This window comes from Lactuca virosa, chromosome 4 (assembly GCF_052849685.1).
Source record: "Lactuca virosa cultivar CGN04683 chromosome 4, Lactuca_virosa_CGN04683_v6, whole genome shotgun sequence".
Classification (NCBI taxonomy): domain Eukaryota; kingdom Viridiplantae; phylum Streptophyta; class Magnoliopsida; order Asterales; family Asteraceae; genus Lactuca; species Lactuca virosa.
In genome coordinates, this window is record NC_136429.1 from 3,968,465 (window position 1) to 3,996,232 (window position 27,768).

At 36.3% G+C, this 27,768-nt stretch overlaps 1 protein-coding gene, 1 long non-coding RNA gene and 1 pseudogene across 5 annotated transcripts; 2 read left to right on the forward strand and 1 right to left on the reverse strand.

Moving 5' to 3' along the window:
* Positions 1-2,751: 2,751 nt before the first annotated feature.
* LOC145169186 (agamous-like MADS-box protein AGL8) lies at positions 2,752-11,152 on the reverse strand. 4 transcript variants are annotated; one of them, XM_079087761.1, is made up of 7 exons: positions 10,746-11,152; positions 5,781-5,853; positions 4,301-4,347; positions 4,056-4,164; positions 3,815-3,856; positions 3,295-3,336; positions 2,752-3,191 (listed from the first exon to the last, which is right to left on the reverse strand). In XM_079087761.1, exons 1-7 carry the CDS (start codon positions 10,934-10,936, stop codon positions 3,138-3,140), a joined length of 558 nt encoding a protein of 185 aa, XP_078943887.1. In that variant the 5' UTR covers positions 10,937-11,152; the 3' UTR covers positions 2,752-3,137. The 4 variants fall into 4 exon arrangements, with proteins under 4 accessions (XP_078943887.1, XP_078943885.1, XP_078943886.1 ...); XM_079087759.1 differs by having other exon boundaries at positions 5,781-5,874; positions 10,746-11,150; XM_079087760.1 differs by having other exon boundaries at positions 4,062-4,164; positions 5,781-5,874; positions 10,746-11,148.
* On the forward strand, positions 3,086-4,404 carry LOC145169187 (uncharacterized). Its single transcript, XR_013742349.1, has 2 exons — positions 3,086-3,210; positions 3,389-4,404. It is a non-coding gene; the product is annotated as an uncharacterized LOC145169187 (long non-coding RNA).
* Positions 11,153-25,480: 14,328 nt separating the features above from the next.
* Positions 25,481-26,200, forward strand: LOC145104054 (secreted RxLR effector protein 161 pseudogene; annotated as a pseudogene).
* The last annotated feature ends 1,568 nt before the right edge of the window (positions 26,201-27,768 follow it).

The following is a 27,768-nucleotide window of genomic DNA, read 5'->3' on the forward strand; positions in this document are numbered from 1 at the left end:
CAACAATAGTCATAAGACAATCAAGCACATACATACATATCAGCAAGTGTCACAAAGACAACTATCATTCTACAAACATAATCCAATGGGTCAGCATTGGTGCCTTCGACCCACGAGTATAGTGAAGAGACTCACCTAAATCACAAATCCGACTAAAACCCATCTCAATGCCTCGCAACCGCTGCTACAACACTCCTATCACATCATACAAGGTCTAACCTTAGTCTACACACTAAAACCAATCATCTTGACCAAAATTCAACCATGTTCAAAAGTCAACGGTCAACGTTGACTTCAGTCAACTGCCACGTCGTGGTCCTCCTTGGTCATGTCGTGGCCCTCCTTCGATTGAACAGATGGTAAATTCCCAGTCTCCACGTCGTGGCGACTTATGGCCACGCCATGGGTGTTGAGATTCCAACAACTTAATGGACTAAGCTGTTTTCTTCGATTCCAAGATCTCTAAAGCTCATATTTGGTCCCTTCAATGGTCTAAATGGATAAAGTTTCCAACTTTATCCATTAAGACACCCAAGGAGATCAAAATCTCCAACCCTAAGCCCAAATAAAGCCAAATACCACCATGTCTTAACCATTAAGCCCTTAATCTGAAAAGTCCTTAACCCAACAACTCTAGAAGGGTTTTCTAATACCAAATCCATCATAAAGATGAAAGCTTTGTAGACATGTATGTCTAATACATGTCTAGAATCCATTTTAGGTCAAAATGAAATATAAAGACCAAAACTCAAGCACATGACAAGAACTTCAACCAAAGACTAGATCTACAACATATGATGTTGTTGGGACTTAGGAGATTCATAAAGTTTCCAACTTTATGAGTTCCTTCCTTCCAAACTTGCTCAAACATGAAGAACATAGGGCAATATCCTAGAACTAGCCACTTCAAGCCATAAAGATTGATCCTTTGACACTTACAAAGGTCCAAAAGCTATGCCAGTTCCACCAATGGAGCACCTTCTTCTCCTTCTTCTCTTCTTCGTTAAGCCAACAATGCTCCAAAAAGGCCACAAATCACCAAGGAAATGAGAGATAGGGTTGCTCTGAGGTAAAGGGTGTCCGACGCTGGAAATGAATCCTAGAAATGGCTTAGAGGGGTTTAAATACGAAGCAAACCCTAAAAGAATCATGGGCTTGGGCCAGAACAGCTGCCACGACATGGCCTTCCTTGGCCACGTTGTGGCCGTCCAATAAAGCATGCGATCACTTAAATTATTTCTACGTCGTGGCATAGAGTTTCCTCCAAAACTCCATCTTTGGTCCTTAATAAAAGTAAGTTTAACCAATCTGGAACATGGGTGTTACATCTAGCAACCTAACATAAGAATGTTTAGATCGTGCACACTTACAAAGGTCCAAAGTTGCTCAAAATGAAGCTCCAAACTAGCCAATGCGTTCACAACTCTTCCAATGACTCCTTCTTCCTTCAAAAGCAAGTGCAAGCACCAAAATGAGCCCAAAAATGGAGGAGAAGGATTAGGGTTTCCTTTTTCTGGTTTGGAGGTGATGGAGGCTAAGGGTGAAAGAAACCCTAGCCCCTCACATTCTTTAAATAGGGTCCAAAGTCCGAAAATTAGGGTTTTCCATTTGATCAGGTGTCACATCGTGACCCATATAGTGTCACGTCAACCCTTATAGTGTCACGTTGTGACACTTCAATGACGCAACCCGCATATCACGGCCATGGCACGTCGTGAAGGTGCTTCCTTCACATCGTAACCCCCGTCAAATCCATATTTTACTTAATTTATTCGTACATCTAGGATTCGGATGTTACATGACGGTTCCTGAGATTTTGGAACCACAACTCTTATATTGGTTCCTAAGATTTTGAAAGAACCGACGGTTCCAATTTCAAGTACTTGTATTTATCTCTTAAAAAAATTTATTATAGACAATGATATTACATGAACTAATAGAGGAAAGAATTTAGTAATTTTCTAAATGAATACTTGTTGATGATTGTAAATTAGTAATATGTGTATACAACATAAACAATGTGTTTTATTAGAGGCAATGATATTGCATGGACTCATATCACCGGAGATCGGCGGGAAGTTAACCGGTGTATTTTGCAAAAATAATATATATATATATATATATATATATATATATATATATATATATATATATATATATATATAGTCGATTTAGGATATACAATTCGAATAGATAAATTTAATTTAGTATTATGTAATTTAATTTTTGTTATCTTCAAGTAGTAGCATTGGAGTCGCTGAATTTCATCAACATATATTCCATGGTGATTATGATAATTGATGAACAATTTAGAAAATACTCAATTTTTAAATTACTTCTAATTTCAGTTATGTTCCGGTTAGAATTAAATCATCGACTCACAATACCTGAAAGCTCGCTAGGTTGGACTTCGAAAAAGAGATCACAACGCCTGTTAGCCCGCTGGGTTAGAAGTCTTTGGTTAGTGTAGTGAATGTAATTTATCCGACGTCAAGGGCTTGGTGGTTATTTGCTTTGTAGTTTAAGTAAGGAAAAAAAAAAGCTCTTGTGTAATATAAAACTCTGAAATACTTTATTTTTTATTGGTAGTTTATATGTTTAAAAAACCTTAAGTACATTACACCACTGGCTTTTCTTGGATAGCACAATGCAGGTCTGTCTTACCCAATAGGAAGCGAACAGGGTACAAACCTTTATAGTACTTTGTTTTGTGGGGGTGAAACATAAACATTAAAAAGGTGAAACTGGTGGTTTCTTCAACGGGAAGTTAGGTATTACTATTTAATTAGTATTTTATTGAGTATTTTCTATTGTTACATTTTGTATACACAACTTCCCACACCCACTCAACAAACACACAGTATAAGGATAGACGTAAACTCCAGAACTCGCACACTTTGGGGTTCCATGAGATGAGCATTTGAGGGTTAAATTTGCAACCATATAATCAGCTTCACCATGGCATTAAAATGCATGTTGTGTTTGGATGGGATCTTCCAAACATAATTTATTGACTTAAATTTCCCCGTTTAAAGATCTGTTTTTTTGCAGGAAGCAAGGGTAGTGACTTTTAGGCATCAAAAAGAGAGAGAGAGTGAGATGTTGAGGCGAATTCATCTTGTTAGTTGCAAGGTCGTTCAGACCTTCAACGTCCCTTCTTCCTCGATCTGCTTTTCTTCTGATGTTGCAATCTGTGTGCATATGATATATGTAAGTCAAAGATCCGGCTTAATTACTTTCCAATAAATTTGAAACTTTTTAAAGATAATTTTGTTACGAGTAAAAAAATGTTACCAGCTTCTCCAGTTGTTCCTTATCTTCACCCAACTTCTTTTCCTGCTCAAAATCATAAATTTAAAGATAATTCATGTTGCGTTTATTCGTACAGTTATCATGACAGGAAAAATGGTCATAGTCTGGATGTGTGCACAAATAACAGAAGGGAACGGAATCTTAAGGTACGACCTTGCAATTAACAGGGTGAATTAGCCACTGACATACAAACATATAAATACATTAATGAAGCAAAGCAACTAGGTAGGCGGAGGTGGATCCAGTAACATCACCAAATGTGGTAATTTTCTTTCTTTTTCAAATTATGAACATCAATGTGCTTAGACTAACCAAACATCATGAATCACAACTCTAATTTCTTGATAAGAAACAAATCAAAATAACCAACAACAAAACCAGAATTAAGTTGTCAAAGTCAAAATGTTGCATTTTTATTGTGGCCTTCAAATTTCGATTATATATGATGTTATGTAACGGAATGGACCTCAAACTCAAGATTTTGTGTAGTGGCGTGGCATACCTGTTCTTGGAGGGTTGATATGTACTCCACCATCAATTGTGTCTGCATCCATTAACCAGAATGTCTGTTAATTTATATATGGACTCTTCAAAAACAACCTTATATATATATATATATATATATATATATATATATATATATATATATATATATATATATAGAGAGAGAGAGAGAGAGAGAGAGAGCAGCAACAATCTGGAAAGTGATACGAAGACGGAAAGTAGTCAAACAAACACATCACCTTTACCTTTCTTGACCTTGTTTGCACAAGAGCAGCATCAAGATCTTCTTCTAGTTGTGTAATCTCAATCAGAGAGAGCTCATTATTATTATTTTTCTCTTCAACAAGCCTGTGCAAAAGAGAATTGGACCAATTTTCATATGCCATATCATGCATTATCATCTCTCTTGGACGGATTCCATTATCTTTCTATTCTGAGTGCATACATTATGTAATTAATATGTTGGTGGCTTTACTTTACTTACCTGTCCACCATCTGTAGAAGCTCTTTACATGTTTGAAAACGTTTGCACTGCAACAAAAACTCCAGTTGTGACCACGAATTCAATATTTTATAAAGATTAACGCATTTGACTTCCTGTTATGGGAATGCTGAAATCCATTTATTCTTTTCTTAAATAAATCATATATATTTGTGTGATTTTATTTTTTACACTTTTATTTATAACAACTATCCACATATATATAGTGCAAAACAATTTGGGAGGGCAATAATTATGCCAAATATGATTCATGACACTCTATTTGACAGATAAGATGACTCCACATGAAATCAAACTAGGAAGTGACCTTTTTGACCTACTAGGATATGATCATCTTAACTTTTATAAACTAATGGGTTTCCTTAACCCCACCGTATATTTTTAATCTGTTTTGATGCTTTAAAACAAATAGCAATGTATATTCATTTATTTGTTTGTTATAGCATCCTACTTCTATTTCTTTCTATTACAATATTATACTTTGTAATCTTTTTCTTATTAAGGCATTGTACTTTGTAAAACAATCTTCTCTACTAAGAGGCCTAAAGCAAGAGATTTGTTCGATTGGGATTGGGTCGTCTCTCAGTTTTTTTATTGGATTTAGGCTAGAAATTAAAGAAAAAAAAATGTAACATTCGTTAGTTGGACTGACTGGGTGAAAAATCCACTCTCTATTGTAAACTTGTTGTAGTTTTGGGTTTTGGAATGGATTTCGTTGCTGTTCAAAAAAAACAACTTTGTAAAATCTACCCAATTAGAACAAGTATAATTGCTTTGTAATATTGTATTTACAATTTGGCTGATTTTTCAAAGTCACAATGTTGTAACAGAAAGAAATGAAAATAGGATGCTCTAATAAACAAATCAATGAAAGTACATTGCTATTTCCTGTACTTAACCACTTCTTTCTACTGCTGTTTAAGCTTCTCTCTAGTTATTTGTTTATGCATCCGGCTCTTAGTTAGTCCAAATACTACTTTTTATGTTTATCTCAATTTTTTTTATCCAACATCACTTCTAGACAGAAGGGTAAAATGTCCAAAAAAAGAAAGTCACTTTTTTTTCTTTCATACTACAGACCCCCAGATAGACATCAGTTTTTAATCCATTAAACACTTGTACTCGCATGCCTTTTAGAGTTGTTTGCCCTTTCTAGCTTTTGATCAGCATCTCAGTTTCAATACAAACTCTTCTTTATAGTAGACGTCTTCTTTAACGTAAAAGGGCAATGAAATAACATAAGAAGATGGTAATGATATTGTTTTTGGCAGATTGATATTTTAAGTTGGAAAGTTATTAGTTTATATAGAATATATTACTGTGAATCAGGGCTCTTGTTGTGAATTATGAATTTTATGGATTATTAACTCAGCAGCACAACATATGTCATGACCGACATAGTTAACACAACAATGATCAAAACTAGCTAGCTCTTTAGAAAGTAAAATTTATTAATGCTTACTAAATCTTCACCAGCTCCTTGGAAGGTTCTCTCCTCTTCCTTTACCTCCTCTTCAAGGCAGCTTTTCTGATATCTGGAAAGAATATGTTCCATCCTAAGAGAGAGAGAGAGAGAGAGAGAGAGAGAGAGAGAGAGAGAGAGACATAGGTAGTTGAACCACAATTAAACAATTAGTAACAATATGAGGGGCTTAATGCAACATACATTGATTGGTATCCAACATTTACAGAAATCTTGAAATAATCAAACTCATTGCAGAAAAAGAAAAAAAAATGTTGATTTCCAACAAATATTCAAACTGTTGAGCTGTAGAGTTCAATTTTTCACCATAATACTAAGGGTTCGAGAACATGATGAGTTAAAATAAATCAATCTGGATGATCTAGATTCCTATTCCATGGACAAACTTTAAGTGGTGATTATGGAAGAGGGCATTGTTATTGGTAAATAGACTTCCACAAAACTCAACATAATGAAATGAAGTTCTAATATATACCTATAAAATCTTATTTAAGAAATCATTCAATTAGTAATTTTGTATTGATTGCATAGCCTCTCCTAGAGATTATGCAACTCATGGAGGAGGAGCAACTCATTTTTCGCTCATGGACTAAATCATTACAAAACTAGAGATCAAGTTTCCATGTTAATTTGTAATAAGAATCATACATAAATAAGGTTGATTGGGAGCTCAACATTTGAGGATTTCAGATGCGAGTCCTTGATTTAGAGAGCATATATAAGAGAGCTTGGATTTTAGTTTTTATAGATCCAAGTTTCAATATCACTAGGAAACCTTTTACTTTTAGTGGAACATTTAATTGTGGTAGTAGCTTTTGGTGTATAGTTTAATTTGGAAATGTATATAAATTAATAAACGCATGACTTGGATTCTTTGAAGCATGAATTTAATAATTAGCTTAAGCCAATTTCTCTACTTTTTAATAAGTTCAACTTAGTTTAATTACTTTGAAGTTGAACCACCAAATATCTTGATAATTTGTAAAAGAGGATAAGTTAACTAATTTGATTACTATTTCTATGTAAGCTTATAAATATTTAGTACAATTTGACCAATCAAAATTGATCTTAAAATGGAGTCTTTCTTCCATCAAAAATTGGCATAGTTAGAAAAAGCTCACATCATTCACCATCACCATCACCATGACAGGAGTGGCTAAAACCTACATTTTTTATTCAAGGTTTCAAACTATTTTTAGGGGTTTACTGTGAGGTTTGGGCAACCTGATTTGTGTATGTATTTCTAGTTGAAGTACCCTTGCTTGTGGGTCTTATTTTCATAAATACCCATGGATGTTGATGGAAATTGATTTTTATTTTAATGTGTGTTTATCTATTGTTATCCTTCAAAATCTTGATCCATGATTGTCTTGAATGATGAGAAAAGTAGCTATCTGATTTGTGTATGTATTTTGGAAGAATGTGTTGTCAACTAACTATCATATTCTATCTTTAAAAAGCATTCTAATCGTTACCTCGCAAACAGATTCATAATAAGACTTGATTAGATACCGAGTGTCGGCATATATTTATGTTGGGACTTTCCTTTAGCTTTTTTAGTGATAAGCAAGTTTTTCTTATTTAGGTTTATTCTAATTAGTTCCTATTTATAGTTTCTTTTTCCTGTCACTGTAAATATACTTTTTATTAGGGATACAACCGAACATTCTTCGACTCTCAATCTTCATGGTATTAGAGTACAAACAAACAAGGCTTATCATATCTAGCATTTAGCTCTCAATCTTCACTGAGTTTGATCAATCAATATTGGAAGACACAAGGTTTATCATAGCTATCATTTTACACCATGCTTAAATATTTGAATAAAATTATGTGTTTTAACTGATTATCAAGTAAATGATGTTTCAACACCTCAAATCAAATTTCCTTCACCATCAAACTTACTTACCCAATTCTATTCTTCTCATCAAAATTTCATAACAATGTTTTAACTTTGAATTTGATGCAAGAAGTTTAAACAAAAAAACCAAAAACCCCTCCCCCATTTTACTTGTGGTTTATAAATTGTTAAACTAAGAACTAACCTAAAACATTTCCTCATCGCTCGACTCCATGCCACTAGTACTCCATAACAATGTAATATAACAATATTACTTTTTTGTAAAGTCTCGACGAATCCCCATCACATATGAAAAAAATGTGGTGCAAGGATTTTTCAAAGAGATTTGTTGTGCTTGAAAGAAGAATCCATCTCAAATTTCTAATTCTTAGCGTTAGATTGAGTACAAGGTTTTGTATTATGACATGACCTCACAATATGAGAAACTTGTTATGAGGAATGTGAATCTCTTTGAATGAGGGTTGTTTGTAATCATAGTGTTTCGCTTTATCTATAGAAATGTAGAACACTTTTCCTACAGCTATGACACAAAGTGCACTTCTTTTGCGAATAAAAGAGATGATCGACCAAAAAATAAAGTTGGTCAATTTTCAAGATACCATTTGCCTCTTCCTAAGACCCTAGAAAATCATTAATAAAGTGGACAAAATGACCCCCTAGATTATTTACCCCACCTATAGGAAAGAACCAATTAGTTCATCATTAAACCATTAATATAAAGTTGAAGCCCATACATTTGTCTAACATTAGCCCCATCCCAAAAAGACACCTTGTTCTTCAAGGTTAATCCATGAACCTTTGTCACACTCACTAACAATCGACTCTAGGATCCCAATTTCTCCCCCATTAGCCTCTTAAACCCAATCAAATTTGCCAACATTAACCTCTAATGAGCAAACTTCTTAGGGTTAAGCAATTCAACAACTTGATATACGATTTCACACACACGCAGAGAAATTATGTAAATGAAAAAAGTGGTTTACATGATCAAAATGATTTGTTATGTCCACACACAAACACGAGAGAGAGAGCTTTTATTGATTGTCGAATTGCTTACATATGTTAGGTTACACGAGGAATATACAAGAGCATAAGATCTAAAATCTGTTAAATTTGACCCTTGACGCATTTTGATATTGAATATGATATAGGAACTAGCTTAGTCTACCTAGCAGCTATAATGTTAAAGAGTGAACCAGACTCCACAACTCACTAAAACTAAACCATCATTTAACCCAATTGCACCTTGGAACAAATTTGTCTTTACACCCATTAAATATTGAAATGTTAAGCTCGCCATTAAACCCACTATCAAACATAACAAACACCTTTGTTTTAGTGCAATCGTTTCACCCAACACCATCGTCATTCATAACTACCACTCATATCCGATAACACATCCTACTCTCCTCATTGAAGCAAACTGTGTGTCCATTACAACGAACGATACCAACATCATGGATTTCTGGTCCAAGTTTTTCTTCCCACTACTCTACTTGCTTTGATGTCATTAATCCGACAACATATGAGATGCTATTATACCAATTTCAAATGAACTTATATTTCGTTATGAATAATGGTGATTAAACAAAACATAAATAGAAGTTCACCAACTTTCGAGAGGTGGATCATCTCTCACAAACCCTAATTAATAATATGTTCTCAAGGTTCTTTTTTTTTTTTGAAAAGAAATGGGGGAAAAAAGAAAAAAGGTTATTTTATTCATGTTCTCGAGTTGGAGAAAAGAAAACTAATGATTTTACGATTGTATGCTTATTGTGCAAATATATGCTAAATGGTAAGAAGAATTAACTAAGAGAAGATATTCTTGTCATTATGAAATTTTACAAAAATCTTGCCCACCCTTTCCCTAAAAAAACCGGGGGGAAGTTTAATATATATATATATATATATATATATATATATATATATATATATATATATATATATATATATATCCCTTTCCCTTTCTTCACTTTGTGTCTTCCCTTTCTCTCCATAGAGTTTGAGAACACGGTGTAAATAATTAATAATAGATTTAACAAATAGTTTTTATGCCTCAATACTAATTTGGTACCAACACTTTTCCTTATTATCAAACAATCCGGGTTAACATCGATGCACAAGGCTAGCACTAAATGGTTTGTTTGAATTCAGCCTAGTACACTTGTTACAATGTATAACATTGTATCAATTTCTCTAACAAGATTTATCTTGTTGAAACCTACGACTACAATGGGTAGTAATGTTGATAACTTGATATTCTTTTCCACCATCATATGTACACCACAAAGTTTTAGAGATAGGGAGAGAACAACCATATATGTAACTTACAACAAATATGACACATGTCCCTACATCATGGACACATCTCAATGTCATCTTAACATGGGGGATTAATCTATTTCCAATGTGAAGAGACCATCTAATCAAAGTGAACAAACTTAATTTGATCCATATATATATATATATATATATATATATATATATATATATATATATATATATATATATATAATTCTGTTAAATGCTTCTCAGTTTTCTAATAATGCATGGCTCAAAACCAACAAACCAAAACAGCAAGTACTACAATATATATTCAAGAATAGGTGTCATTAATTACAATTATGCAAGAATGAATGTAAGTGTTTACCTCCAAAAAAAATAATGAAAATAAGTACAAAACTATATAGGATGACTTAAGAAAATAAAAGGCATGTCAAAATCAGTATGGGAAAATCAAATCAACGTGTAGCCTTCCACCAACTACATAATCCTCATCAGTCATCACCACTAACGACTTTGAAACCCTATACGCCACCGACAGACAATAGCTGATTACAACTCCAATGAATGAAGCCTACTACAAGGTTACATCCTATCTATTTCTAGAATATAAATATATATCAAGCAGACTCTTGGTGTATTTTAAGCACGTTACACATAAAATCACTCGCTAAAGCCCTAGAAATCTCAGCATAATATATATACAGCGAGAGAGATAGGAACAAATTTTTTAAACAGAAAATCGGAAACTGATATTGAATAACATATATATAGAGGACGATGAATTGAAGGATAACCTGTTAGTACTGCCGGTGCAGGATTCATAGAGCTTGCCGCGGGCGGAGAATACGATGACGGCGACATCGACGTCGCAGAGCACGGAAAGATGCCGTGCTTTCTTAATCAATCCCGCTCTCCGCTTCGAAAACGTCACTAACCGGCCACTCTTATCTTCGATCCGCTTCATTTCGAGCTTCTTCCGCCCCATTCTATGTGTTTTCCTTTTCCGACGAATCTTCTAGACCTAAGTAGCTTTTCAACTTCCGAATGGCCTCTCTCTCTCTCTCTCTCTCTCTCTCACTTATATGTGCAACCGATCGCATGTGTTTAACTTGGAACCAGGATCTGTAAAATTGTTGAAGATGACCGTACTTTTATATTTTATCAAAACAGCTTCCGGTTTTAATCACTGCACACCAAATAGTAACAAGATTTGTACTATATTGCTTCATATTGAAAACCAAAAATAACTAGGTGTTAATAATTATTTTATATCGGTTATAAAAATTTTAGAAAAAAAAAAATAATAAGATCACTTGTTATCCCTTTCCACCTTAATTATGTTCATTACAATGTTCATATTTATTTTTCTATTAAAAAATCAAATTCTAGAAAAAAAACAAAAAAAAGTCCTCTTTCTCAATAAAAGGTATCCCAAGACACATTTACAAGATTCATTTTGTTGAAAAAAAAAATAGAATTGGATTGTCGGTCACTTTGTTTAACTAGTGTTCATATTTATTTTATATTGGTTATAAAAAGTTTAGAAAAAAATAAGATCACTTGTTATCCCTGTCTACCTTAATTGATCACTTGTTATCCCTTTCTACCTTAATTATGTTCATTAGAGTTTTCATATTTATTTTTCTATTAAAAAATCAAATTCTAGAAAAAAAAAAGTCTTGTTTCTCAATAAAAGGTATCTCACGACACATTTACAAGATTTATTTTGTTGAAAAAAAAATAGAATTGGATTGTCCGTCGATTTGTTTAACTAGTGAAGGTGCTCGCGTTTTACGGCAAGTTTATTAATCTTATACTTTTAAAATTGCTTGTGTAATGTTCACTTACACGGAAGTCATTTTTATAATTTCGTTATTAAATCGGGAGAAATGTTGCAACCAACGCATATTATAAACTATATGGACCGAAATTATAATCATTGAAATTAAAAACTACAGGTACCAAATTTTTAGTTATTGAAATTAAAAAGTGCATAAAAAAATTATAATTAATACAAATTAAAAACTAAAGGGACTAAAACTATAGTTATCTTAAATTTAAAATTACAAGAACCAAAGCTATTTCTAACGCAAATTATAAACTATAGGGACCTCGAAATGTAACATTGAAGTAAAAAACTAGATGGACTTAAAATATAATTATTACAAATTAAAAGTTACATGGACTAAAACTAAAATTATCTAAAAGTTAATACTAAACATGCAAATATTCTATCATGACAATAGTTGTATATAAAAGAAAACTACGTGGATTACACCTTTAATTATTTTATTCTAACGACAACTATATATTATCTTTATTTTTATATAGTTCTTATAAAAAGAGATCATACAAATGAATGTGGTTCGGTTCAAAATAAGTCATTTTTCTTGAATCATATTCATTTGAAACCTCAAACTCCTAAACTCTTCAATTTGTTCTAATTAATTCAAATATTTTACTTATATAAGAACATTATTTCTTATGTTTCCTTACCATAATTGTTTTTTTTCTGTTTCAGATTTTGTTATGTAGAATACATAAAATTGAGAAAAATATTATATTGTCATATGTCTAAAAGAAAAAGTTTAATAATGAAATATGTTGGTGTAATACGATCTTTTTCAGGTGTGTCGAAGATTCAACGAATCAAGTTATTTGATTGATTAAAAGCAAATAATATCAAATATTTAAAGTCAAGGAAATGATATAATCCATTGTCTCAATGTTCTTTCTATATTTTTTAATTTTATTTTGCATAATATTTTTATGTTTCATATATTATAATTAGATACTATAAATGCATCGCTGTGTTAGATTGTAAGCGTCAAAGATCTTGGAGCAACCAACAATCAACATTGATTTGTATTTCATAATGTTAGATGATTCTTCAGGTAAAAAAAAATATTTCTCAATCAATTAAGTAACTGGTCGATTGTATTATAAGGTTATAATTATAGTAAAAATGGTTAAAGAGGTTAGGAGCATTTATATCACGAATCGATAGTTTTTATTATGGATATGTTTTATCTTTTGTGAAATGTTGAACATTTATGATTTGTTGTTACATATGTATCTCTTTTATTGAAACATTTAATATTAACTCTTGTTATTTTGTAATATAACATGAATAAATTAAATAATATTAAGATATTGACATGAATATTAAATATTATTTTAGATATTTATTAGCCCTTTAAAAACAATCTTTTTTGGATCATATACATAAAACCTTTTTATATTTTGTTTTTTTATAAAAACCATCGTGATTTGAAAATATTCTAAAAAATCACTAATGACAAATATAAACATATTAATATTTGTATACAGTTTTAACAAAAATTTGGTTTTAATTAAAGTTTGAGTTTTGACACGTTAGTAGTAATGACCGATAGTCACCCGTTCCAGGTATTAGTTAATTTCTAAATGTTAAACTTTTGTTTTGGGTGGCCACGACGTGGTGGAGCTTCACCACGGCGTGGCCGTATTTTTATGATCACGAGAATTTAATGACTCGCCACAGTGTGGCCATAGGTGTCACAGCATGTCAGCTGTTTTTGGAGAAAACCCTAATCCTTGGACTTTGGGTCATATTTAAAGGACATTATGGCTAGGGTTTCATGATCATTCAGCCTCCATCACCCTCTCAAGCTCAGAAACCCTGTTAGATGTTATGAAGAACTAGTGATTAACACTTGAATATGATGAGAAAGGATGATCCTAGCATGTTCTTGAGGAGAGAGGGTGTTCTTGCTTGATGATACTTGAGAGAAAAGGGTTGAAATCTTGTTTAAAAGTGAAGAAATGAGCTAAAAGTCGGTTGAATGCTATATGTATGCGAGGGTTCACGGTCCGAGGGGTCACGGCCGTGAACCTCGTATACGGTCCGAAGCGATTACGGCCGAGAAGTGGTTCACGGTCGAGAACGAGATTCGAGGCGATAAGGTTAGATTCCCGAGGCGATAAGATCCGAAGAGTTTGCGGCCCGAAGTCTGATCACAGTCGAAGCCTGATCACGACCTCGTTCACGGCCCAAGGGTTTGCGGCCCTCGTATGCGGTCCGAAGGGAGAAGAAAGAAGAAAAGAATGCGAAGTTTCTCGATTTTAATAACTCCCTTCTTGAACAAATAACACTTATATAATCTCAATCTAACCCATTTAATATAGAATAAGATTTAAGTTGACTTTAGTTGACCCAAGTTTGACTTTGGTTGACTAGGGTTGACTTTACAAGTAGAAAATAACGGGATGTTACATTATACCCCCGTTGGAGAGAATTTCGGCCCGAAATTAGAACTATAGCGTTACAGAAAGACTAGGGAAACAGATGTGGATACTTATGTTGCATTTGATCCTGCCGCTCCCAAGTGAATTCAGGTCCCCGTTTTGCATTCCATCGAACCTTTACAATCGGGATACGACTTTGTTTGGTTCTCTTTACTTCCCTGTCTAGGATCTCTACGGGTTCTTCCACAAAGTTGAGATTCTCGTTTACCTCGATCTCGTCGAGTGGGATCACAAGAGTCTCGTCGGACAGACACTTTTTCAAGTTAGGGACGTGGAAGGTAGGATGTATGTTGCTTAATTCTTGAGGTAGTCGGAGTTTGTAAGCTACTGGACCGATTCTAGCAAGAATCTCGAATGGTCCTATGTACCTTGGGTTCAGCTTGCCACGCTTTCCAAAGCGTATCATGCCCTTCCAGGGTGAGACCTTTAGCAAGACGCGGTCACCAACCTGGAATTCCAAAGGTTTTCTCCTTTTGTCAGCGTAGCTTTTCTGCCTATCTTTGGAAGCTTTAAGTCGCTCCCAAATTTGTATGATTTTCTCCGTAGTTTCACGAATGATTTCTGGACCAGTGAGAGTACTGTTAGGAACTTGACCTCTAGCTAGTTGCGTGTCACCCACTTCAGCCCAACACATAGGAGATCTGCACTTGCGGCCATAGAGGGCTTCGAATGGAGCAGCCTTTATGCTAGAGTGATAATTGTTATTGTAAGAGAATTTGACAAGGGGTAAATGAGTATCCCATGCTTTTCCAAAGTCTATCACGCAAGCTCGCAACATATCTTCTAGAGTTTGAATCGTCCTCTCACTCTGTCCGTCAGTTTATGGATGGTAGGATGTACTCATGTCCAGCCTAGTTCCCAAAGATTTTTGTAAAGACTGCCAGAAACGAGAGGTGAATCTACTATCTCGGTCTGAAATAATAGATATTGGCACACCATGCAGTCTAACAATCTCCTTGAGGTAAGTTCGTGTTAGCTTCTCCATCTTGTCGATTTCTTTTATTGGCAAGAAGTGTGCGGATTTGGTCAATCTATCGACGATCACCCATATAGTATCATAACCACCCAATGTCTTGGGTAACTTAGTTATGAAATCCATCGTAATCCGCTCCCACTTCCATTCAGGGATTTCAGGTTGTTGCAATAAACCTGAAGGTTTCTGGTACTCTACCTTGACTTTGGCACAAGTAAGGCACTTGCCCACAAAGGTAGCAATTTCGGCCTTCATGTTAGGCCACCAGTAAAGTTTCTTGAAGTCCAGATACATCTTGTCTGAACCTGGATGAATGGAGTGTCGGGTTTTGTGTGCTTCATTCATAACCACGTCTCTATAACCACCGAACTTTGGTGTCCAGATCCGGTTCATGAAAAAATATACTTCATCATCCCTAATTTCGAAGTTCTTATCCATTCCTCTTAGGGTTTCACCTTCCACGTTTTCAGATTTCAAGGCCTCTAGTTGAGCCTCTCTGATCTGTGTGGACAGATGTGAATGGATTGTCATGGCCAACGACTTTACTCGGCGTCCCGCGTATTCTTTTCTGCTAAGGGCGTCAGCTACTACATTGGCTTTACCAGGGTGATAATGAATCTCACATTCGTAATCGTTCAATAGCTTTACCCACCGTCGTTGTCTCATGTTCACCTCTTTTTGATCGAAGATATGCTGAAGACTTTTATGGTCCGTGAATACTGTGCATTTCGTGCCATATAAGTAATGTCTGCAGATCTTCAGAGCAAATACCACTGCCCCAGTTCAAGGTCATGCGTTGTATAGTTGACCTCATGTGTCTTTAGCTGTCTCGAGGCGTAGGATATAACCTTTCCTCTTTGTATAAGAACACATCCAAGCCCTTGATTAGAAGCATCACAGTACACTACGAAGTCATCTGTCCCTTCAGGAAGAGACAAGATCGGTGCACTGCACAGAGATCGCTTCAGCGTTTGGAACGCTGTTTCTTGTTTCTCTCCCCAGCTAAAGTTACACCCTTTTGCGTCAGGGTGGTAAGAGGTTTAGCAACTCGGGATAAATTCTGAATGAATCTGCGATAGTAGCCAGCAAGACCTAAGAATTGACAGATTTTTGTAGGTGTTTTAGGTGCTGACCAGTTCTCAATTGCCTTTATTTTGGAAGGGTCCACGTGTATCCCCTCTTGAGTGACCACGTGACCCAGGAAATCTACCTTCCTGATCCAAAATTCACCTTTTGAGAACTTCGCATTGAGTTTCTCTGTTCTAAGAGTTTGTAATACTTGACGAAGGTGTTGGCCATGCTCCTCTTCACTTATTGAGTAGATAAGGATGTCATCGATGAAGACTATGAAGAATTTGTCCAGGAATGGACGACACACTCTGTTCATTAAGTCCATGAACACAACAGGTGCATTCATCAATCCGAAAGGCATCACTACGAACTCATAATGACCATAACGAGTTCTGAACGCGGTTTTGGGGATGTCCTCCTCCAAAATCCGTAATTGGTGATACCCGGATCTCAAGTCTATTTTCGAGAAGTAGCTCGCACCTTGAAGTTGGTAAGTTTATTCAGCTCGCGGTAGTCTATGCACATGCGGAAAGATCCATCCTTCTTCTTCACGAACAAGACTGGTGCTCCCCAAGGTGAGAAGCTTGGTCTGATGAAACCTTTGCTAAGGAGTTCGTTCAGCTGGATGGATAATTCCTGCATTTCGGAAGGTGCAAGACGATAGGGGGATTTGGCTACAGGGGTAGCCCCAGGGATTAAGTCGATTCTGAATTCGACTTGTCGTTCAGGAGGCACTCCTGGAAGATCGTCGAGAAATATGCCAGGAAAGTTGCAGACCTCAGGAATGTTTGAGATGTCTTTCACTTCTTGCTTTTTGTCTACCACGTGAGCTAAGAAAGTACAGCACTCCTTGCGAAGGTACTTTTGTGTCTTGATGCAAGAAATGATCTGAAGGTTCGTTCCGGGTTTGTCGTCGTAGATGATAAGAGTTTCGTTAGATGGCAAGTTCAGGCGAATGGCTTCGTAACATAGGATGTCGGCATGGTTAGAGCACAAACAATCCATACCAATAATGACGTTGAAACTTTTGATAGAGACTGGCATAAGGTCTATTGGGAAGGAAAAGTTATTCAAGGTAAGGGTACATCCTATGTATATATCGTTAGTGTATTCGGATTTCCCGTTAGACATTTCTACTGTGAAGGTTTCATTTAGTGGTTGGGAGTTTTGATTTAGAAGGTGTTTGAAATTATGGCTCACGAAGCTCTTCTTAGCACCACTATCAAATAGAATGCATGCATAAATATTGTTGAGGAGAAACGTACCCGTGACCACTGCAGGGTCTGCCACAACTTCTTCGTGACCCATTGCCAGAATCCTCCCAACTCCATCGGCATTTCCATCTTTCGGACAATCTCTTTTGAAATGCCCCACATCACCGCATCCATAGCATGCTTGACCTACTCCAGCGGCAGGTACTTGGTTGATCGGTTGGGGTGGTGATTTACAGAATCGGGTAGTATGCCCTTTTCTGTTGCAGTTACGACACTACATTTCCCAACAATTTCCGTTGTGGTGAAAATTGCACTTGTTGCATTTGGGGAGATTACCAGCATAGGGCTTAGCTGGTGCAGGGTTAGCAGGAACAACAACAGGTACAGTAGCAGCATGGACCGCTACTAGCTGTTGTTTCTTCGAGGGTTCCTGAGAAGATTTGCCCTTTCTTTTATTCCAGGCTTTCTTCTTGTTGTTTTTGTTGTTACTGTTGTTGTTGTTGTTGTTGTTGTTTCCCTTGGGTTGTTCTGGGGCAATGACCACTAAGTTTTGACAGGCTCCGTGGTCGATAAGGGACTGTGCCAACTCTTTGGCACTGTCAAAGGTAACAGGCCTGGAAGCAATGACACTTCCCTGAATTTGGGGCGACAGCCCCCAGATGTACCTCTCAATCTTTTTGCTCTCCATAGCAACCGTTTCTGGACATAGGATTGCTAAGTCGCAGAATCGATTTGTGGTTTTTTATGTGTGAACCAACCATAGTAAGACCCCACAGCTCTTGCTCGAGCTTCTTAATTTCACCCCGCGGGCAGTACTCCCGCATCAGCATGGTCTTCAAGTTCTCCCAACTTATAGAGTTAGCCACTACCAAGGTCAGTGACTTAACATGTCCGTTCCACCATGTTAGGGCTCTATCAGCAAAGGTACAAACAACGAATTTGACTTTGCTACCCTCCGGGCAAGAGCAGATCTCGAAGACTGCCTCTGTTTTCTCGATCTATTGTCTTAACACCATAACTCCTCCAGTTCTGTTAAAGGTCATGGGTTTGGCATTTGAGAAGTCCTTGTAGGTAGACTCTCGTGAGTGCCCTTGACTTTCGCCATGGTTGGAGGGATGCGCACCAACTCCTGATCCACTAGCGCCAGTGGTTTTTATATGAGACATAGCAGCTGCAACAGCTGCTGTGACCGCCGCCTGAAACATGGCAGCGTCAAATTGAGGAGGTGTTGTTGTCGCTTCATTAACATTGACACACATTGGGTTTCTCCGTGGAGGCATCTTTTACTATAAAGTTAAAAGATGAAAATATGGTAAGATATCAAGAGTGAACATGAATATGATATCTCTGAACTAAAACGCTTAGTTCAATATGAATCTTGTAAGGAATTGGAAATAGATGTCTACTACAAGTACACCTTGCAACATGATAATATGAATTTGAGTGGTTATTTTGCAAAGAGTATGAAATTGCATGTCGATTGTATTGGTATAAAAAGTACATAGAGTTTGGAAAACTTGACCTTAAGCAGGTCTACAACATTCCAATATTACTGGGAAAACATCGACATCAAAACGACCTACCGAAATGAAATTTTTGCGGTCGTACTGAAAAACCATGAAAAATAACGCTAGAACATATCCGAAGACTTAGACTATAACCAAAAGAGTAAGTAGTGAACGAGTAGAGTATAATCTACTTCCTACTAGGTCCGGCCCTGGACTTAGCTAACTGACGTTCTATTTCGCACATACACCTTTCTTGTGTTATTTGTCGTTCTCGTAGTTCTCTGACTTCGGCTTGGGACGCCGCCAGTTCTCTCAATAATAAATTAGTACGATCCCTTGTCGCATAATGATTTTCTTCTAAGTTACGAATTCGAACGGTGTTGACTCCAGTAGCAGCATCAACCTGCATGACTCGGTCGATAGCAGCTCTTCCTTGTTCATCGTTACGCGCCACACGAAGAACTAACACTGGGAGGGCTCTGTCTGCTGAACCTCATGTGTCCAGATTGTAGAAGCTTCGGTCTCCTTGGTAAGGATAGTTCTGACCTGTTCGTTACTCCACCTGTCTAAGTTTACTGCCCACAGAGGCGTCGGGCCTTGGAAGTTTTGTCGTGGATTGGGATTTTGGGCAACTTGTGGTGGATTATAGGCTTCTGATTCCGAATCAGTATTTTCAGGAAAATTTTCTGCAAAATCATCATCTAAGGGGATTTCAGGATTCTCTTCTGGCTCATCATCGAGCCATCCTCCATTTCCCTGATTGGGAAAGTACGGGTCTCCGGGTAGATGGAATCCAGCCATTGTTATCTAAGCGAGAATAGGGATATAAGAGATATAGAATATAATTAGTAACGATAGATTTGCAAATACAAGTTTCTATGAGAGAAACTTACAGTTAACAGATAATGAGTTATGTATGACTTGTTTTGGGTACTTCTATAACTACAAAGTGTATACTAATTATATATAACTTGGGTATAATCGACCTTCGATTAAATGATCCTGCTCTAAGTCCACAACCAAACAAGGAACAAGAAATGAAGCTAGATCACATATTCTAAGTCTATATAACCTTAATTATATAAAACTGTAATATACCCTTAATATTTATAGCTCTACCAACAATGGTTCTTTTGGTTTTACATGTTTGTTATTAGTATATAGTGCTTAAAATACTCCTATAGTATTTTATATTTATGTTCTGTTCTAGAGTTCTTCTGTATACGCATAGTTGGTAAGTTTTAGACATGTCGCAACACTACCATCACTCCCAAACACATGTTGGTCATATCTCAAACTAATATAGTTGATCAGGCTATATTAATCCAAGATATGATTACATAACTGCCCAGGTTTGACTGTAGTGTCCAACATCCAAATACTTTTAAGTTGTTATGACTGTGATATTGTGCTTGTAGGTATAAGTATTAGTATACTTCTGGTAAAAATACTTAAATTTTAAAAGTATACTTGTATTCAGAGTTCTCAGCCCCGATGTATTTATAGTTTGTATATCTTTTATGGACTGATATACTGAGTTCACTATAAATAATGCTCTGATACCAATCTGTCACACCCCCAAACCAGTCAGCGGAAACGTCCGGGGGTGGATGACTTCATTTGTAGTATCACAACACATGCATTATAGTAATCAAAGTACAAACAACCATTTCATTAATAAGTATAAGTTTTTACATGTGTTCAATCAATGTATATTGACACCAAAATAGTTATACAAAAGAAGAATACATGACTCAAAATAGCTCAATTTTCTCAAAAGCTCGGGGAGTACCTGTCTACTGATTCCCTAAGAATACAAGTAATTTGAAAAGAGAGTATCAACATACAGTTGAGTGAGTTCATAAGTATTTATGTCTGAAAGTATAATTTTATGTTCTATGACTAAGTAAACTGTTCCAGAAAATCCTATATTTTCTGCTGTATATGAAAGGTAGTTTTATCTCATAAAATCGTTATGTTTGTAAACCAATGTTCTGTATTTGTATTCCTTTTTGTAAAACCTGTAACTGTGAGTGTGCCTGATTCCACCGGCTGTTATTGTAAACTATAATGTAATATTGTAAATTGTATCTTGTACACTAGTACTCTGAAAACGTACTTATATTTAGTTAATTATACACTAACCGTATTATTAATATCTTTTTATATAACCATACTGAGACTAGATAGCCTGATACAACGCTTTGAAGGCGTTAGAAACTGTTGACAACAACTGTCACTCGTAGGCGTGTATGCCCGGCTGTAGCTAGCAGTCTGAGTGTGGGGTTGTCAATCCTAATATAGATCTATACACACTTGTTTCGATCCCCGACAGGAGATTCTGGTTATAATGTCAGGACTTTAACTATGTTGTCTAAATGAATAAACAACCTGAATCTATTGACTCATAAAAAGCATATAAACATTACGTGTATAATAAAAGTGAAAACCCAAACACTCTGAAATAAATGATTGATAGTATGCTCCTGAATTAGTATACTTAACATGTATTTGAAAGATGAATCCACTTGATTAGTTTTGAATCAAACCCTTGTTCTTGTAATATGATGTACTCTAGTATACTTGAATCGTGAATTAATGTTCTATGAATCATAAATTATACATATTATAATTTATATGTACTTTCTGAATTGGTACTAACTGTTCATGAATGCAACCCCTTGCTCGACATGTTACAAAGGTTATATGAATTGAATGAAATAGCTTTTATATTTATATACATATACAAATATATATAAGTAAAATTTAAACGACATTCGGACAAATAACCGATACTATAGGCCCACATCCAAACACGGAAAAGGAACCAAAGTGAGTTATCAGTCCAAAACCCTTATATATGATTTTTGAGGAAAATATAAGTTTATAAAATCATTTAAAGAATTTAACATTTTGAAATACTTTTGGTGACTTGATGTCAATTTAACACAATTTGAAACTATTTGATTTGCTGATAATTGAAATCCATTTTGTTGAAATATTTTGAAACCATTTGTTTGTAACACAAAATCCTTGTGTTAGACTTGTATTCCCCCCCCCCCCCCTTAAAACAGTAAAAACTATGAAAATACGGGGGTATGAACTCACCTTTTGGAGGGTGATGCAAATGATGATTTGATATAGGATTTTTAGTTCCACAAGTGTAACCCCGTAGCAAAACAAGTCCTATATAGTAATTTGTATAGCATATATGCAACCAATTAGCTAATATAATCATAGGAATGATTAGAAACTAGACTAATTTGTAAGTATAACTTACAAATAGGAGTGTTAGAAGCTAAAATAGAAGCTGATAGGTGTTCACGACCCAAGACTCGTGAAGGGTTCACGGCCCAGAAGATGTTCACGGCCATGAGTTTTGATGAATGATGAGCACTTGATGATCCTAAGCAAGTTTCTAAGATGATTCAAAGGTTTTCATCCAGGTGTTCTTCGTGTTCTTCGCGTGTTCTTTGTGTAAACTAGTGAAATTACCGGGTTTATAAGAAGATTGAATGATGTTCATTAAATGATAACAAAATCATAAAACGATACCTGTTAGATGTTATGAAGAACTAGTGATTAACACTTGAATATGATGAGAAAGGATGATCCTAGCATGTTCTTGAGGAGAGAGGGTGTTCTTGCTTGATGATACTTGAGAGAAAAGGGTTGAAAGCTTGTTTGAAAGTGAAGAAATGAGCTAAAAGTCGGCTGAATGCTATATGTATGTGAGGGTTCACGGTCCGAGGGTTCACGGCCGTTAACCTCGTATACGGTCCGAAGCGATTACGACCGAGAAGTGGTTCGCGGTCGAGAACGAGATTCGAGGCGATAAGGTTAGATTCCTGAGGCGATAAGATCCGAAGAGTGTGAGGCCCGAAGTCTGATCATGGCCGAAGCCTGATCATGGCCCCGTTCACGACCCAAGGGTTTACGGCCCTCGTATGTGGTCTGAAGGGAGAAGAAAGAAGAAAAGAATGCGAAGTTTCTCGATTTTAATAACTCCCTTCTTGAACAAATAACACTTTGAATACAAAGTGTAAACATTTATATACTCTCAATCTAACCCATTTAAGATAGAATAAGATTTAAGTTGACTTTAGTTTACCCAAGTTTGACTTTGGTTGACTAGGGTTGACTTTACAAGTGGAAAATAACGAGATGTTACATATTCTGTGTTAAGACTCCTTAATTTCTCATTTAATTTTCTATCAGTCAGTAAAATTACTTGTGGATTGAATTGTAGTGTCACATTTTCCCCTTATTATTGTGTTTTTAATGATCTTTCAACAAATCAAATAATTGGTAGATGACGAGAATCCAGTGGACTTTATGTATTTAAACCCGAGTTCCCGAAATCCCGAGTTTTGAATTACATTGTTTTTTAGGTCACCCATCTCTTCAAAGTTTGAAGAAATTATATCCCCAATTTAGTCATTTATCATCCCTAAATTGTGAGTCCTATCAATTTGCTAAACATCACCGTGTTCACTTGAGCCCTAGAGCTAATAAACGGGTTGCATTCCCATTTGAATTGGTTCACTCTAATGTATGGGGTCCTTGTCCTATTACTTCTAAAAACAGGTTCAAGTATTTTGTGACTTTTGTGGATGATTATTCTCGTTTTACTTGGTTGTATTTGATGAAAAATCGCTCCGAGGTATTCACCCATTTTTGTTCATTTGTTGTTGAGATTAAAACACAATTTAGTGTTTCTGAGAAAACTTTGAGTAGTGATAATGCAAAAGAATATACCTCTGAAATATTTCGATCGTACATGCTTCAACAAGGTATTCTCCATGAATCTTCCTATATTGATATACTTGCCCAAAAATGGTGTTGTTGAATGAAAAAATCATCACCTTCTTGAAGTAGCTCGGGCAATATTATTTCAGATGACCGTTCCAAAAACATTTTGGGCTAATTCACTCTCTACTGCCTGTTTTCTCATCAACCGTATGCCATCTTCAGTTCTTGGTGGTGATATTTCATTTTCTGTTATGTTTCCTAATAAACATCTATTCCCTATTGAACCAAAGATATTTGGTTATAGTTGTTTTGTTCGGGATTCTCGACCTCATATCAGCAAACTAGATCCGAAGTCCCTCAAGTGTGTTTTCCTTTGACATTCTCGCCTTCAGAAAGGTTATAGGTGTTTTTCTCCTACACTCAATCGTTATATCATTTAACGAGATGTCAGTTTTCTATAGAAAGTACCCTTTTTCCTGGTGACCAGCACCCGTGATCAAGTAGACAATGATGATTTGTTGGTGTACACTATACCTATTTCTGACTCGACTGTAGAGTCTCCTATGCCATCCAAATCTCAGCAGTCATTAGAGCCTGCAAGACCACCAATAATTCATGTGTATATTAGGCAACGACGACCTACATCAGTTCCCGATACAATACCATCTTCATTTACATGTCCAAGTACCGATGATCCTTCTAATACGAGTGATCCACCATCTTCTGATACGCAGGATACTGACCTTGATGTCCCCATTGCCTTAAGGAGATGGAAACGGTCATGCGCTTACCCTATATCCTCTTTTGTTTCTTATGGTAAACTATCTTCAACTTCATGCATGATGATCTCTATTCTTGATATTATATATATATATATATATATATATATATATATATATATATATATTCCTAAAACAGTTGGTGAAGCTTTGAACAATTCTGGATGGCGGGATGCTATGATTGATGAGATCAATGCTCTCGATCATAATAATACATGGGATTTGGTAGACTTATCTGTGAGTAAAAAGGCAATAGGTTGCAAATGGGTATTCACCGTGAAAGTTAATCCAGACGGATCTGTAGCTCGTCTAAAGGCACACTTGGTTGCTAAAGGATATGCTCAGACTTACGAGGTAGAATACTCAGAGACCTTTTCTCTTGTAGCTAAGGTATCTTCCATCCGATTATTCATTTCATTAGCTGCTAATTATGATTGGGCCCTTCATCAACTGGATGTGAAGAATGCCTTCTGGCATGGTGATTTACATGAAGAAGTTTATATGGATCAACCACATAGGTTTGTTGCTCAGGGGAGTATGGAAGAGTTTGTAAATTACGTAAATCACTATATGGTTTTAAGCAATCTCATCGGTCCTAGTTTGGACGGTTTAGTGATGTGGTGACACAGTTTGGCTTACGAATAAGCTCTTATGACCATTTTGTGTTCTTTGCTTCATCGTATTTCAGATGCATTCTGTTAGTGGTATATGTTGATGACATTGTGATTACCGTGAATGATGGAATTGGGATTAAGAAGCTGAAAGATTTTCTTGCATCTCAATTTACAAACAAAAGACCTAGGTCCTTTAAAATATTTTTTGGGAATTGAAGTCTCTCGTACTCGAAAAGGGATCTGTTTGTCGCAGCGGAAATATTGCTTAGATATTTTGAAGGATTTTGGGATGATTGAAACAAAACCTTGCGAGTCTCCAATGGTTCAAAATATGAAATTGAAAGCAGACAAAGGAGATCCACTTGAGAACCCAAAGAAATACAGAAGAATTGTAGGAAAATTAAACTACCTGATGATTACACGTCCAAACATTGCTTTTCCGGTGAGTGTTATAAGTCAGTTTATGTCATCTCCACGAACCACTCATTGGGATACAGTTAGTCATATTCTGAAGTACATAAAGGGTGCTCCTGGTCATGGCATCTTATATCAAAATCATGGTCATCATGTCATCGAAGGGTTCACTGATGCCAACTACAATGGGGATCCTACAACTAGGTGGTCTACTACAAGTTATTGTGTGTTTGTTGGAGGGAATCTAGTTTCATGGAAAAGTAAGAAACAAAATATCGTTTCACGGTCAAGTGTTGAATCTGAATATGGAGTTATGGTTCAGACTACATGTGAACTGATATGGGTACGAAATTTGTTGGATGAACTTGGTTTTGTTCAATCGAAACCAATGAACTTGTATTGTGATAATGAGGCGGCTATCCATATTGCAAAAAATCTTGTGTTTCACGAAAGGACTAAACATATCGAAGGAGGCTGTCATTTCACATGGGAAAATATAGAATATGGAACCATCTCTATTCCCCATGTTCGAACAAGAAGTCAACCAGTTGATGTCTTCACCAAAGCTTTACCTAGTTCGTGGATCTCTGCTATTTGTAACAAGCTGGGCATGAATAACATATATGATCCAGCTTGAGGGGGAGTGTTAGAATATAAATATTAGAGTGTAAATATTACATATATTGGTTTTGGCCTAGTTAGCTCATGGGCCCGTAGGGTTTCCTTTGTCTAGGGATCCTACCGCTATTTATAGTCTTGTACCGCTTCCTTGTAAAGTTGACAATCGAAAAAGTATTTTCACCCTCAATCTATTGTTGATTACAATTTCTTCCAACTGATTTCCTCCCAATCTGATGTGGATAATCTTGATAGGTAGCTACATCAGACTAAACTGAACAAAGTACCATACGATAATAAGTACCGGGGTGGTTGTGAAGTTAGTGGGCAACAAGTCTGCTACTAAGATAATAACAACCAAAGAGCATAGGTTTATGATGTGCGGCTTACGGTGTGTAGCGGAGCGCGACTTATGTTGTGCGGCTTATGAGTGGGCTTAGCGACCATCAATCATGAAAGTGTCACACATGAGAGCATCGCATGGAACAAATCGGACTTAGCAGCCAACGATCATAAATACTTCATACAAAATATCATCACATGGAAATGGATTAGGCTTAGCAGCCAACGATCATAAATACGTCACGTGGAATAGCATCGCATGGAAATGGATCGGGATTAGCAACAAACGATCATCAATATGTTACACGGAATAACATTGCGTAGAAATGGATCGAAAAAGGATGCAAGCCTTTAATCCTTATCTGCGGAGCATGCCTCTATAATGGAGGTAGGCTAAGAAGCTAAGCAACTCAAGGAAAAGTTTATGAACCTTCTGAACCTTGTAGGTGGAGCTTGCCGCTATAATGGAGTCGGGCTGAGAAGCTAAGAAACTCAAGGAAAAGGTTATGAACCTTATGAACCTTGTAGGAGGAGCTTGCCGCTATAATGGAGTCGGGCTGAGAGGCTACGCAACTCAAGGTAAAATTTATGATCCTTCTGAACCTTGTTAGCGGAGTAGGTCGCAATATTGGAGTTGGACTTAGAATCCACGCAACTCAAGGTAAATGTTATGAACCTTCTGAACCTTGTAGGTGGAACTGAGAGCCCTCAATCATATGATTTGTCAAGGGTGATCAGTCCGAGAAGTAACATAATGGTAACTGGTGCCTAGTTTCCTTGACTATAAGTCAAGAGATAATTAGGAATGTAGCAAAGATGTTTGTGTTGCCATAAAATGGTTTAACTGATGTTATGCAACCTGGATGCCACTGGGAACTATTTGGTGGTGATATTGTTAGAAGCTAGGAAGAGCTGGGTAGCAAAGTTGTTGAGAAAAGTTGGGCAGCGAAGCTGTTGAGAAGAGTTAGGCAATATGGTTGTTGAAAGTTTGGGCATCAAGGCTGTTAAGAGCTAGGCAGTAGAGCTTTTGGGAGCTGCACAACAAGGTTGTTAAGAGTTAGGCAGTAGAGTTGTTGGGAGCCGCACGAAAAGGCTGTTAAGAGCTAGGCAGTAGAGTTGTTGGGAGCCGCACAATAAGGCTTGTTAAAAGCTGATCAACAGTGCTAGTGAGAGGCAGGCGGCGAATTTGTTTTCAAGGGTTGGGCAGTCGGGCCGCTGGCAAGAAACTGGGTTGCCGAGCTTCTT

Excerpts from the sequence above, each read along its gene's own strand:
- LOC145169186 (XM_079087759.1), bottom strand. The coding sequence starts at position 10,936 with ATGGGGCGGAAGAAGCTCGAAATGAAGCGGATCGAAGATAAGAGTGGC. Across the intron at positions 5,875-10,745 it reads TGCACCGGCAGTACTAACAG|GATGGAACATATTCTTTCCA; the intron begins GTTATCCTTCAA and ends TCTCTCTCTTAG. Across the intron at positions 4,348-5,780 it reads AAGGAGCTGGTGAAGATTTA|TGCAAACGTTTTCAAACATG; the intron begins GTAAGCATTAAT and ends TTTTTGTTGCAG.